At 48.3% G+C, this 15,155-nt stretch overlaps 1 protein-coding gene across 6 annotated transcripts in view; it reads left to right on the top strand.

The window, feature by feature from the left end:
- The window catches only part of EMID1 (EMI domain containing 1), a 67,894-nt gene that overhangs the window by 49,525 nt on the left and 3,214 nt on the right, over positions 1-15,155 (top strand). For 3 of the 6 annotated variants that reach the window (XR_014542426.1, XM_083590325.1, XM_083590326.1), the window contains exons 12-15: positions 589-651; positions 1,971-2,015; positions 3,500-3,544; positions 9,292-9,376. Coding sequence is in view for 5 of the 6 variants with exons in the window: in XM_083590325.1 (XP_083446451.1) it covers positions 589-651; positions 1,971-2,015; positions 3,500-3,544; positions 9,292-9,376 (238 nt within the window). In the remaining variant the exon portion in view is untranslated. The remainder of the gene's footprint in view (positions 1-588; positions 652-1,970; positions 2,016-3,499; positions 3,545-9,291; positions 9,377-15,155) is intronic. The other 3 variants (XM_083590327.1, XM_083590323.1, XM_083590324.1) reach the window with 1 other exon arrangement.

The raw sequence follows: 15,155 nt of genomic DNA, 5'->3' as shown, positions 1-15,155 counted from the left end.
ATATTCACCCAGTGCTTTTCAAGCTGCACTGGCTCCCGGTGGAGTACAGGGTCAGATTTAAGGTGCTGGTTTTGACCTTTAAAGCCCTTCACGGCCTAGGACCCTCGTACCTACAGGACCGCCTCTCCCGGTATGCCCCACGGAGGACCTTAAGGTCCATAAATAGCAACACCCTAGTAGTCCCGGGCCCTAAGGAAGTTAGATTAGCTTCAACCAGAGCCAGGGCCTTTTCAACACTGGCTCCAGCTTGGTGGAACGCTCTGCCTCATGAGACCAGGGCCCTGCGGGATCTGATTTCTTTCCGCAGGGCCTGTAAGACAGAGCTGTTCCTCCTGGCCTTTGGCTTGGAGCCAATTTGATTCCCTCCCCCTTTTTCTTTTTCCCCTTTCTCCTCCTGTGATGAGGCTGCATTTTAATGTTTCAATATTTTAATGTTGTATTTTAATCTTGTTTTTAAGTTGTATTCATTCAACTTGTTTTTATTATTGCTTGTTAGCCGCCCTGAGCCTGGCCTTGGCTGAGGAGGGTGGGGTATAAATAAAAATTATTATTATTATTATTTGAAGCTGCGACGGTTCTTTCTTTTAGGGGAGCCCCGGAACCCCAGGGGCCGACGGGGCAGCTGGTACCCCTGGAGAGAGAGGAGAAAGAGTGAGTACCGCCCTCCAGCACCACGTGCTCTCAGACTTACATCCCAGTTTCATAGCATCAGAGAATTGTGTGGTTGGATACACACAGGAATCACAGCTGAGAATCAGCTTCCAGCTTGGTCGATCTCCTTAAACTGCGGTGTCCTTAAGTCAACCAACCAAACTGGTTTGATTTGCAGCCGCGAGCAAGAAATTCCTCTCCACAAGATATACAGTCATACCTTGGGTTGAAGTAGCTTCAGGGTGAATATTTTCGGGTTGTGTTCCGCGGCGACCCGGAACTAATGGAGCGCGTTACTTCCGGGTTTTGCCGCTTGCGCATGCACAGGCGCTCAAAATGACGTCACGTGCATGCGCGGAAGCGGCGAATCGCGACCCGCGCACGTGCGAACGCAGGTTGCGTTCGCTTCAGGATGCGAACAGGGCTCCGGAACGGATCCTGTTCGCATCCAGAGGTACCACTGTAGAGCTGTTATTACCCCTGCTGACGTCTGCACATCAAGCAGCTTTCAAAAGCGTATCTACAGTGGCTGGCTGGAAGATGGCAGAACAGGAAACCCAGTGGAGCACTCAGAGCTCTTAAAGCACTGTGGGGCTGGAGGAACTGCCCCTGTGGGATTTCTCCCTGAGCCAGAGCCATATAAAGAAGCAGGCACCTCCCTCCAGGTCAGGATCAGACATGGGGGTGGGCTCTCGTGTTCGTATACTTGCCCGGAGGAGCTGGGTTCAAATCCTGGCTGCTTGCTTTAGCACTGTGGGGAACCTTTGGCCCTCCGTATGTTGCTGATCTACAACTCCTTTCAGCCCCACCAAGGGGTTGATGGGAGTTGGAGTTTAACAAATTCTGGAAGGCCAGAGGCTCCCTGCACTTGCTTTAACCAGGCAGAGAGGGCCTTCTTGGTGGTGGCGCCTGCCCTGTGGAATGCCCCCTCACCAGATGTCAAGGAAATAAACAACTTTCTGACTTTTAGAAGACATCTGAAGGCAGCCCTGTTTAGGGAAGTTTTAAATATTTGATTTCCCCCCCTGTTTTAATCTGTTGGGAGCTGCCCAGTGTGGCTGGGGAAGCCCAGCTGGATGGGCGGGGTATAAATAAATTATTATCATTATCATTATCATTATTACCAGAGGATGAAGAGCAAAAAGGGGTTTTAGGCAGGTCCCTGGAGGGCTGGTGGGGCAGGAGAACCGAAGCATATAGCCATGGACTGCATTTTCAGGGGGTTGGACTAGATGACTCTTGAGGTCCCTCTCAACTCTACAGTTCTATGATTCTGTGACTCAGGTTTTCTTTTTTCTACTCCTTCATCTCTCCTGTAGGGACCGCAAGGATATCCTGGCCGCCAAGGTCTTGATGGAGAGCGCGTAAGTGTGGCACAGCAGAGGAGGAGAGAATACCCTGCTAAGGGTGGGTGCGAGAAATTTGGGTGGCTAGTGGCAAACTCCAGCAACCAGGGAAGTTCTGCACATTCTGAAAAATGTCTCTAACACTACATGAGAACTTCCTCGGTCACCGTTCTCCATGGGACTTTCATTCATTCGCTTGTTCATTCATTGATTCGTTTGAAGCAGGGCTGGGGGACCTGGGTTCCTCCGGAGAGTTGTTGGGAGTCCATCTCCCATCAGACCCAGGCAGCAAGGTCAAAGGTCGGGGATGATGGGAGTTGAGTCCAGTGACATATGAGGCCTGCGCAGGTTCACCATCCTCGATTCAAAAGCATTTATACCCAGCTCGTCAGTTCCCAGGCTGGCATACAAATCAATAAAAAAGCACAGTTATAATAATCTTTTATCCTTCTCCCAAACTTTAAAAATCGCTTTCCTTATAATATGATTTCGAAAACTTTGATGTACTCTTGCCTTTTCGTACCACAAGTATGCATGCCAGCCAAATCTGTTGTCATATCCTTCCAAATCTAATAGATCTGTATTTTTTAGTTTTATCCATTCCCGGATCCAGCAAATACAGGAGGCTTCAAAATATAATTTCAAGTCAAGTCTGGCAGGGAGAGGCCTCCTCTAGGTACTGGATTCTTAACATTACACAGTTATCATAATGGCCTGTCTCCATGCCCAAGACAGCATCTATAATCTGCCTTTCCCAGGGTGGGCCAAGCCTACCCCCTCTCCCTGCACCACCCTTACCCTTGGAAAGAAAAAAGCTTTGGTTTTCGCTGACACCCGTATGAAGCTTTTTATTGTATTACATACGCCTTACATCATAGGTCACTAACACAAGTTCTGTGAGCTCATAAGTCTCTATGGAGCCCTTCCAATTCTCACCGAAATTCGGTTTTTGCCTGAGGTTGCAAATGCTTTATGCTGGGTTGGTTACTAATTTCCAACCGCTTCCAGCTTACGGAAACCTTTCTCCATCTCTAATCATGACAATGAGATGTTGCGATTCTCAAATGCTCCCAGAGTTATCTTAATAAATCCATCTTACTAGGTTCCCCGTGTGCTTTTCCAAAATGTTGCATGTAAGATTCTCCCTGCTGTTGCGGTACGTGGCTCTTGAATTCAGTACTTCGGCGTTATATGCTGTTTTACACAATTCAGCAAGGGGGCAAGTGCGGTATCTGGAGCATCTATCTGCCTTGCATGCAGAAGGCTCACTTCCCGGCAGCTCCAGGTAGGTCTAGCAATGTCCCCATGTGATTGCTGCTGCCAGTCAGTGTGGGCAATACTGTGCTAGATGGACCACTGGCCTTTACACTCTGTGTAAGGCAGCTTCAACAACAACAGCAGAAGAGGGTCTGATGCAATTTCCTATTTGAAGATTTCTTTTGCAATAACCACAGACCGCCCCAAACCTTTGTTTTCTCATGCCTTTTCTCCTTCTGCTTCAGGGTGAGCCGGGTCCCAAAGGTGAACCAGGCGAGAAAGGCACCTGGGTAAGCTTGTGGGGTGGGGTGAGGGTGGGGACCCTCCTTTTCTCTCCTCTTCCCCCACCGCAGACACTCGCTAGCTCAGTCAAGGGACACTGGGTCTTGGGAACCAGCTAGACCTGCAAAAATCTGCCCTGATGCCCAGCTCTCTGCCCCCATTGTACCCTCATCAACAGAAGCCCATTTCCGCTACTGAGACATGAGCCAAGCTGGCAGGCTTCTAGGGGTGTGCAAGAGATATAAGGGGTACTGAAATGAAGGCGCTTTCCTATTATCTTGGGACCTCCCAAGGTATGCAAAACAGCCAAGAGCCTCGCGGCGCCTTGAAAGCAGCTTCCCCACCAGCACCCACTGATTTTGGACCGCAATTCCCATCAGCCCCAGCTAGCACAACCTTTTTCCCATCAACCCCAGCAACACGAGACTGAGGCTGATGGGAGTTGAAGTTCAGAACCATCTGCAGGGAGGCCAGACTGGGGAAGGAAGGCTACCCTAAAGGTTTATTGTGTGACATGAGCCACCGTGAGCCAAAAGCTGCTTCACCAGACATATTATTTCTCAGAGCTCAGTGCATATTCTGCATGAACAGAACATTGTTGTTGTTGTTCACCAAAATGATCAAAGTTCTTTGCCAAGAAAAACCACGTGATGATCTATCTGGACTGTTGAAATCTTTTGTGTCCACATTTTTGTGGGCTTTTAAGCCTATTTCCACAGCCTTAAGGACTAGAAACTTGGTTTTTTGTTTTAAAAAAGAAAGCTTCCCATCTTGGAGATGCTGAATTCTTCCTTTGCATGGTACAGTGGGAGAAATAAGCACAGCTTTCTTGCCGCTGGCCAACGCAATCTGAAACCAGGACCGGACGTGTGAGGCTGCCTTTCTCCTCCCATAGGCAAGAGAACGGGAACACTCTGGCACGATCCCAACTAGGATTGCCAACTCTTCAACCAGCTGCTGCTGCTCTGCCTTTTAGGAGCAGCTTGGTGTGCAGATGTTGGCAACCGATTGTGACTCCATACTGTGAAAAGTGTTGTGGGCTGATTTCTGCAGATCAGAGGTTTTTTTGAAAGAACAGAGTGGGTGGGTCCATATTTTCTTCTTCCTCGTTTCCAGCCGTTCGGCAACCCTAATCCCAGTCTCCCCCCCCCCTTGCAAAAGTCTCCAGGAGCTTTTTTGCATTGTGCTCTGTTTCATTGCTGCCCCTTGAAATAACATCTGCTCCAGTCATCAAAACGCTCAGGTCATCACCCATCCCATCCATTTAAAGCAGTATCATATCACTATTAACAGTCGTGGCTTGCCCCCAAAGAATCTTGTGAGCTGTAGTTTGTTACGGGTGCTGAGGGTTTTTTAGGACCACCCCCAAATTCCCCATTCCCAAAGCTACAATTGCCAGAGTGGCTAAGCAATCACAGAGTTGTAGAGTTGGAAGACTCCAAAAGGTTCACTAGTCCTACCTTATGCAGTAGGTAAGCTCACCTAAAATAAACCCTTGTTCCCAGACAATTCTGGGAATTGTAGCTCTGTGAGGGAGAATAGAGGGTCTTAACTCTCTGCATTTTAAAGGCGAACCTACCTTGATTTGCATTTTTCAAAACAAGACATGAAAACAAAAATGCAGCCCCCCCCAAAAAAACTTTCATATATCCAAATGTTGCAATGAAAAATTTCCTCCTGGAGAGTGAGCCCAAATGAATGCTAAGGAACTGGGGGGGGGGTTGGTTTGGTTTGGTTTGCATATATCTGGGGTAAGTGTCCAGAAAAATGCGTATATTTGTGGAGGAAAGCATACTAAAAAAGCCTAGTATTACTACTGTTATTAAATTTGCCATGCCAAATAGTCTTCTGAGAAATATGTCAGGGAGAATTGCATGTAAAACTCTGCACGTGTAAGGAAAAAAATGAGTGCAAAACTCTCTGTGTTAGGTGAAAGCGAGTCTCAGATTGCTGTGGACTTAAAAATTAAATTGCAGAACGGCAGGGAAAGTGAACTTCAGTTTGAGGAAACACGAAATGGAGAGAATTTGCCCATTCCTCATGAACGTAGCCGGGCTCCGATCTGGGATCGTATTGCGAGCTCAGCCAGGCCAGAAGCAAAGGCCATAAATGAAGCACGGAGAACAGTTGTGGGGGCACCTTGGGCCCTATGGATGTTGTTGCTGGACTACAACTCCCATCAGCCTCGGCAAACGTGGCTAACGGCCAGGGATGATGATGATGGTGATGATGGGAGTTGTAGTTTAGCAACATCTGGAAGGCTCAAAGTTCCCCACTCCTGACTTGGAATACGCCTCAAATTCTAGAGATGGGGGGAAATATCCGGGGATCCTTGTCTGAGGGCTCTCTGCCTGCCTGTCTCTTTCCCTGACCGCCACCCCCACTGAACCCCACTCACCCCACTCTGCCCAGGGGCTTGGTGTGCTGGTGCCAGAACTCCTGTGTTCTGTCTGTTCCTCTGAGGCACAGAATTGGGACCTTTTTCTGCCCGGGGGGGGGCACATACTAGTGGTGGGCGTGGCCAGAGGCGGGGCAACACATGTAAATTCCACCTTTGTACAATAGGGCAGTTTCTCCCCCTCCATCCTGTCAAGCCAGAGACCTGGTCAGATTTGAAGGGTACATTTCCAGTCAGGCAGAAACTACTGAGATTCCCCACCCTTGCTCTGGGAGGAGGGCAGATCTTAGCCCTCTGCTCTGTTTGTTGTTGCATATGGTGCAAAAGTGGGGGCAGAGTTCGCTTTGCATTACCTCTGCCACTGGCCGGGTCTGATGGAAATTGTAGTCCAAAAGATCTGGAGGGCACCAGTTTGGGGAAGTCTGAGTTGAAGAGATGCCCTCCCCTTAACGGGGAAGACTTGGGAAGGGCTGTAGCTCACTGGTAGGGCATCTGGTTCAGTCTCCACCTGTGGATGGGAAAGACCGCCTTTGTAAAAACAACAACCACAAAGAGTTGCTGCTGGTCAGTGCAGACCGGGCTTCCCAACCCCCCGACTTCATGGACCCCTTTTGTGAGCTTAGGAAGTCGTCACCGACCCCCAACCCAACGGGAATGAGATAAAGTCAAGAAAAATCGATCTGTAACAAACATTTATTAATCCCCATTGCTAGGAATCATAAACAAAAGGATACGGAGTATTGTTGCATTGCAGAATCATCTTATTAGGTGCAAAGATTCCTCATTGGCACTCTGTACATGCTCGTGCCCTTGATTTCTGAGACTCCTAATTCCCACTACAGTCGTACCTTGGTTTTCAAACAGCTTAATTCTTGAACGTTTTGGATTCTGAACGCCACAACCCCAGAAGTGACTGTTCTGGTCTGCAAACTATTTTTGGAAGCAGAACATCTGACGGGTATTCCGCGGCTTCCGATTGGCTGCAGGAGCTTCCTGCAGCCAATCAGAAGCCGCAATTTGGTTTCCGAACGTTTTGGAAGTCGAACGGACTTCCGGAACAGATTATGTTTGACTTCCAAGGTACGACTGTATAGGCCACAAGTGCCTTTTCTGTGCCTAGGATGTTTTCATTCAGCCCCGGCACAAACCCACCAACCTCCAGGGAGGGAGTCAGTATTGACCGCTTTGAGAACCCCCTCTGCAGACAGCGTTGAGTGAGATGGACGGATGCTCTGACTCGCCGGCAAGCAGCTTCCACCATGCCTTTGCTTGTAACTGGAAAGATGTTCCTGCTTTTAGGTTCAGCTGTCTCGCTCGCCCCAACTTGGGACGTTGCTTTCCTAGCTCTCCCTGGGATAGTTTCCCCTCCTTCCAGGTGGAAGTGAGAAGGGCTGTTCTCCCCTCGCCCCATACATTTAAATCAGTGTCATTCCCTTTCACACAGTTGCGGCTTCCCCCAAAGGATTCTGGGAGCTGTAGTTAGTTAAGGATGCTGAGACCCCTCTCCCCCTCCTCGAGCTGCAGTCCTCAGAGTGGTTTAACAGTCATTGCTCTTTCCCAGAGAACTCTGGGGACTGAGCGGGAATAGGGGGTCTCCCCTAACACTGCTTAGCCGCTGTAACAAACTACAGCTCCCAGAATCCTTTGGGGGAAGCCCTGACTGTTCCGAGTGGCATCAAAGCACTTTAAAAGGGATGGTGGGAATGTGGCCTCAGGGATATAGCTCTGGGAATCTGGTTACTGCATCTGTCTCTCTCTCCACCTCCATGCCACCCTCGAGGTCGCTGCATTTGGGACCACCCCCTGCTACTAACCTCCCACGCATGTGCTTCTGCTGTGCCTACACACCTGACTTCCTGAGCAAGGAGGGAAAACTCATGTCTTCTCTACACCAAGCCCAGGCGGCCGTATTTGGGGCTCTGTGCCACTGTGGTTCTTCCGTTCATTTTCTTTGCTTTGATTTGGCATCCTTCCTGCGGGAGCTTCTGGTTGGACCCAGCAGCCTGCTTCTCTATAACCCAGCTTTCTACATGTGCAAAAGCAGCACAGAAGGTCTCCTGTGGCTTTATCTATTTTGCATTTAAAGCCCACCTTTCTCCTCTAAGCAGCTACATGGCCCTCCCCCTCCTCATTCAACAACAACCCTGCGAGGTAGGTTAGGCTGAGAAGGAGGGACTGGCCGAGGCGAGCTTCACTGATTTGATCTCTCTCAGGTCCTAGTCTGACACTAACCATGCAGAAGGTGGCACCCAAGTGGCACTGGTGCCAAGACAGCATCCTCTTCTGCACCTGAGGGCAGCTGGCTAGCTTAGCGGGCAGAGGGCGGGCACCTGGAGTGAGGGCAGGGAATAATAATAATAATAATAATAATAATAATAATAATAATAATAATAATTTATTTATACCCCGCCCATCTGGCTGGGTCCCCCCAGCCACTCTGGGCGGCTTCCAAAAAAAAATTAAAATACTGTAATACATCAAACATTAAAAGCTTCCCTAAACAGGGCTGCCTTCAGATGTCTTCTAAAAGTCTGGTAGGTGTTGTTCTCTTTGACATCTGGTGGGAGGGCGTTCCACAGGGAGGGAGCCACCACCGAGAAGGCCCTCTGCCTGGTTCCCTGTAACTTGGCTTCTTGCAGTGAGGGAACCACCAGAACCTCGGTGCTGGACCTCAGTGTCCAGGTAGAACGATGGGGGTGGAGACGCTCCGTCAGATATACTGGACCGAGGCCGTTTAGGACTTTAAAGGTCAGCACCAACACTTCGAATTGTGCTCGGAAACGTATTGGGAGCCAATGTAGGTCTTTCAAGAATATTGGGTGCCAACACAGCACTGGCTCAGGAAGATTTCTGATGGTGTAATGCAGAGTTAAGAAACTTTCTCCAGCCTGAAAACCACATTCCCTTTTGGGGGGGAGGAATGCTTGGGGTGGGCAGGGCCACAGGCAAAAGGAACGATAAGGCAGCTCATCCAGGGTACGAGGTGAAGCTGCCCCAGTTTCAGGACGAAACACACTTTCCCTCTGATCATATCTTTCTCTCCCTGCGAGCTGCACCAGCTGAATGATACTGTTTGCTCAAACTCCTTAAAGGACTGCACATGCATGATAGATACTTGATAGATGCTCTGTTTGCATTTGCGCCCCTTGGGTGTGTGTGTGGGTGTGTTGTTGTCATTTCTGATGGCTGAAACAAATGCGGACGGGAGGGAGGGTTAGGCATGCCAAGCCTCAGCTCACCCCCCCCCACTCCCTCTCCTATTTGCACGTATTTGTGCGCATGCACACACACACACACACACCCACCCCTGCACGTGCGTCCCCTTCACGGCTGTGTCTGTCTCTCTTTCGTCCGCAGGGGGAGGGTTTGCACCAGCTGCGAGAGGCTTTGAAGATTTTAGCTGAGAGGGTTTTAATCTTGGAAACAATGATTGGGCTGCATGGTGAGTAGAGACAGACAGGAGGACAAAATTCCCCCCGCGGGGCCCCCGGGCCAGGAGGGGTCAGGAAAAAGGGGGCCACCATGGGGGAGGCCCCACCCAGGTCTGTATGGTGATCTGCTTAGGGTGGTTTGCCGTGTTCTTGCAGCCTTTTGCAAAATCCAGGGGTTCAGTTACGCCCCTGACTGGCTACTGGACTGACTCTCTGGGTCCTGTGGGCAGCAGGCCTGGCACAATGCGTTGAGGGCGGCTCAGCCATGGCACAGTCTCCATGGCAATGTCCATGGTGACATCAGGAAGTGGTTGCACAGGGTCTGCTGGCAGAAGCAGATTCCCCCCCAATGGTTGTTTTTGTTGGCATTTGTTTGTCTCAAGAGACAATGGAATGCACTTCCAGAGGTGAACCCAAACTCCTGCGTTAGCAGGACCTAAGTGACCTGCCCGGAGCGCAAACCTGAGCAGTGTGTAAAGGAAAACAGAGCAAGACGTTTGGTACCACCTTGGCTGCAGCAGTTGCCAGGAGGAGGCATGCAAGGCACCCTCCAACCGTTTTAGGGACTCCATTCTGGATCTGTGTAGGTTTACTCCATGGCCTTTTCTTCTCCCAAAAAAAGGCAGCGGAGGTTTAGGACCAGAGTTATCCTTCTCCTAAATGGGATACCTTCCCAGGTGGACAAACCTCATCTCCCCCTCACTTGCTTCTATAGCACATATAGAAATGGTCCTCTGCGCCATTGAGTTAGGGACTTCTAAACCAACTGTCCTTCAAAACATTACAGTCGTACCTTGGTTCTCAAACTTAATCCGTTCCAAAACCAAAGCGTTCCAAAACCAAGGCGGCTTTCTCATAGAAAGTAATGCAAAACGGATTAATCTGTTCCAGACTTTTAAAAACAACCCCTAAAACAGCAATTTAAAAAATACAACCCCCCCAGCAATTTAACATGAATTTTACTATCTAACGAGACTATTGATCCATTAAATGAAAGCAATAATCAATGTACTGTAAAATAAATAAGTATTGCAGATGATAAAAATTTAAAAACTTTTTTTCTTCTTACCTGCACTGATGATAGTCATTGTTTGGATGGGGGGGCTTTTATCCATTTCCGCAGTCACACAATCAATCAATCAGTCAATCAATCAGTAGCTGAACTGGGTTCCACACAGTCACAAAAACAAATTAACCGAAAAAGCCTCAAAAACAAAAACGCAAAATAAATAGCAAAAACAAAAGCGCCAAACTTAATCCATTCCGGAAGTCCGCTTGGTTCGAAAACCAAGGTGCGGCTTCTGATTGGTGCAGGTGCCAACAGTCACATCGGACATTCGGCTTCCGAAAAGCATTTGAAAACTGGAACACTTCTAGGTTTTCATTTGAGAACCAAGGCGTTTGAGTACCAAGGTGCCACTGTACTACTTTTTGTCATATGTTGAACTTTTACTAGTCACTATGGTAAAAAAAAGGTAAAGGACCCCTGGATGGTTAAGTCCAGTCAAAGGCGGCTATGGGGTTGTGGTGCTCACCTCACTTTTAGGCTGAGGGAGCCGGCGTTTGTCCACAGAGAGCTTTCCAGGTCATGTGGCCAGCAGGACTAAACTGCTTCTGGTGCAACGGAACACCGTGACAGAAACCAGAGCGCACGGAAACATTGTTTACTAGTCACTTGCTATATAGAGAGGCTCTAAACAACTCAACAAAACTTGTAGAGTGTCATGGATTTCAAAATTCATGCAGAGAAAGATTTCTCAGTCCGGTGTTAGTTTTATTTGTGCTCATACAATCAGTGGTCATGGGAGAGGAATAGAAAAGGAACTCTCCAAACAGGGGATCCTTATAGAAAAATGTACTCTTACAGCATCGGGCTCAGATAAAACGTAGACAAATTGCCCTCCTTCCTTGTACAGGGATGAACTTTTCTGCTTCTGAGCATGGTTACCAGACAGATAGATAGAGATGGACTGCAGATCTTAGGAAGACCAGGTCTTCTTACGCTTATCACTCAGCTGAACTTGGTTCAAGGCAGAGAGAGGAGGCCTTTGGGGAACACATTGGAGTGGGACATATTTTCCCCTCAAAAGCATAGCATAAAATTGGGGGATATACAATAAAAAAACCATTCAAAGAATATTACTAACCAAAAGTCATTTTCCAATCAAAGCACTCAAACAAGGCAGGTGGGGAATCAGGCCCAGGGTGGGGCTGGTGTTTTTAGGATGGGGTGTTGGTGTGGACGCAGATGAAGCCAGTCTGGGCCAGACTTGGAGCTAGCCTCTGCTCAAGGCCACACAAACGATCTAAAGACAGGAGAATATGCAGAGTCCCTAAGTTAGCACCTGAGGCAGACAATCCCATAAGCACCACCCTCCTTTTCCTGGCAGCAGAAATACAGTACAGTGGTACCTCTGGATGCGAACAGGATCCGTTCCAGAGCCCCGTTCGCATCCAGAAGCAAACGCAACACGCATCCGCATGTGCAGGTCGCAATTTGCTGCTTCCGCACATGCTCGTGATGTCGTTTTGACCATCTGCGCATGTGCGAGCGGCGAAACCCGGAAGTAACGCGCTCCGTTACTTCCGGGTCGCCGCAGCACGCAACGTGAAAATACTTATCCCGAAGCTACTTCAGCCCGAGGTACGACTGTACAGAGAACGACCATATTGCCCACAACCAAGGACTTTTGATGGGGTGGAGTGTAGTGGAATTAGACACACACACAAGGCAGATTTTCCCTCCAGGGTTTTTCTCTCAAAAATGCCCACCTCCCCGAATTTCCTACTGCAGAGTAGCATCTTTTCTTCTTGTTGTTTGACCGAAAATTGAGGCTGTGAGATCCAAGTCTGATTTCCCTGACCTGGTCCCCTCCCCAGATGTTTTGGACTACAACTCCCATCAGCCCCAGCCAGGGATGGGGTGGGGGGGAAATACGATTCCATCTGCATTTCAAAGGAAGCCTCCCTAATTTGCAGTGTCCACACCAATGTGTGAACCGAAACACAGCCCTCCTGTGAAATTTGCACTCCTCTGAATTTTCGGTGCAGTTCTGCTGCCGAATGATGTGTTCAAAAACACATATCTTAGAGTGCATATAAACCATTACATTAGTGAAAACACTTCTGCTATGGTGTATGGACTAAATGCTGTCCTCGTGAAAAGACTATACGAAGCTGCATTATATTGGGGGAAATTGCTTTGCAAAAAACCACAATAATAAAACAGAGCAGTCAAAGCAGTTTGATTCCCCCGGGTCTCCTATGTAGTCTTGTATTGAACTGTGAAATTTCCAAAGTGTGGGCAGAGAGCTTCAGTTGCTACTGCTGAGCATGTGCAGTAGTTTGAACATGCTCAGTGTGGGGAAACGGAGGTTGTGGGCTTCTGGTGGCTACACCCCCAATAAGGTAGGAGCTCAGTGCCCTCTGGTGGCAGCAGCAGGAGAGAACAGCCACTTGCGCTCCCTTTCAACGGAGAGCGCAACTTTCTGAACAATCCTAGGCTCATTTACTCAGAAGTAATTGCCACCCAGTTCAGCTGAGTTTACTCACAGGCAAGTGTGTATAACAACCCTGGATCAGTATAGCTGATATTTTAATGCAACCATCAATTTATTGGGGTCAGTTTGTGACAAAAAGGGCTTTTAAAGGTAAAGGTATCCCTGACCATTAGGTCCAGTCGCGGACGACTCTGGGGTTGCGGCGCTCATCTCACTCTATAGGCCAAGGGAGCCGGCGTTTGTCCACAGACAGCTTCCGGGTCATGTGGCCAGCATGACTAAGCCGCTTCTGGTGAACCAGAGCAGCGCACGGAAATGCCGTTTACCTTCCCGCCGGAGCAGTACCTATTTATCTACTTGCACTTTGACGTGCTTTCGAACTGCTAGGTTGGCAGGAGTTGGGACCGAACAACGGGAGCTCACCCCATCGCAGGGATTCGAACCGCCAACCTTCTGATCGGCAAGCCCTAGGCTCTGTGGTTTAGACCACAGCGCCACTTGCTCAAACCTCCTTGCGTTAATTCATTTCCCCACCTTTCCACTCGAGGGGCATTCCAGGATGTGTGCTGGAGGTGAGGAGGATGCAGAAAGGTGGAAAGCAGGGCTGCTTCCTGGATTGGGATCTCCATACCCTTCCATCATTTTCCCAGTGAAAATAGGGGTATCCTATTCCATTATTATTATTATACCCCAGCCATCTGACTGGGTTGCCCCAGCCACTGTGGGTGGCTTCCAATGTATATAAAAACATAACAAAAGATTAAACATTAAAAAACTTCCCTATACAAGGCTGCCTTCGGATGTCTTCTAAAGGTTGCAGTCATCTCCTTAGCTCGGGGGGTCTCATAACTCCATACCCTCCAGCATTTCTCCAATGAAAAGAGGGACATTCTGAGGAAAAGAGGGACATTCTGGGATCAAATCAGAAACCGGGACAGCTTCTGTAAATCTGGGCCTGTCCCTGGAAAACAGGGACACTTGGAGGGTCTGCATCTCAGAAGAGATACCTCTTTAAGTTGGGAGCAGCATGTAGATTTAGACTCCCATGCCCTCCAAACTTTCTCAGATGAAAATAGGGACATCCCATTCCATTTTACTATTTATACCCCACACATCTTACTGGGTTGCCCCAGCCACTCTGGGAAGCTTCCAACATATATGAAAACATAATTAAACATTTTTTTAAAACCTTCCCTATACAGGATTGCCTTCAGACAACTCAGGAGTCATTTCTGCATCATTTTTTCCAAGGAAAATAGGGACATCTTTAGGAAAAGCAGGACAAGGATTAAACATAAACTATCAATTGATATCAAAGAAAGAGGGTGATTTTCCCTGCCAGATTTGGAACTCTATTATGAGGCAGCCTATCTCTCCTGGATCAGGGAATGGTGTACACTACAAAATACAGACCTTCTATAACTGGAAGGATATGACAGCCATTATGACAACTGGGATGGCTTCTCTAAATCAGGGACGTCCCTGGAAAATAGGGACACTTGAAGGGTCTGGACTCCAGCCTTGTGAGAGCATCTGAACAGTTCTGATGGCTCAGGCTAAGGGATGCCGATCTAGTCCAGCATCCCACTCTCACAGTGGCCAACAAGCTACTCCAATGGGAAGCCCCACAAGCAGGACATCAGTTGAAGAGCACTCTGCCCAACTGTGATTCCCAGCATCTGAGATTCAGAAACATTTATTGCCTCCGACAGTGGAAGCCATTCCGGCTAGTAACTACTAATTGCCTGAACCTATGAGTGGGCCTAATCTCCTTTTAATGCAATCCAAGTTGGCGTCGTCACAACCTCCTGCAGGAGCAAGTGCCATAGTTTAGCTCTGTGCTGCCTGAATGAGAACTTTTCTCTGTCCTGAATTTTCCAGCAATCAGTGTCATTGGGTATCCATGAATTCCAGCGTTTACGAGAGAGGGCGGAAAAACTTCTGCTTTCTCCGTGCAAAGTGAGAGCTCTTAGGGGGTGATGGATGGTGAAACCTTCCCATTGCATCCTCTGGAGCCATTGGGTGAATCAGTATGTGCCTTAGTGATTCTGGAGGTGCCTGTTCCAAAAATAATAATAATAATAATAATAATAATAATAATAATAATAATAATAATACTTGTACCCCACCCATCTGACTGGGTTGCCTCAGCCACTACAGAGAACAGAGGTCTACCAATGGGAAGCTTTATTATATCATATTTATTATATTTTATTATTTTATTTTATTTCCTTCCAAGAAAAAAACTCTTCCTGCATTGCAGGGCATTGGGTTAGATGACCCTTTAAGA

Source organism: Podarcis filfolensis, assembly GCF_964270895.1.
Source record: "Podarcis filfolensis genome assembly, chromosome: 16".
NCBI lineage: Eukaryota > Metazoa > Chordata > Lepidosauria > Squamata > Lacertidae > Podarcis > Podarcis filfolensis.
The sequence above is the reverse complement of the archived record's forward strand: the minus strand, read 5'-3'. Positions and strand labels throughout refer to the sequence as shown.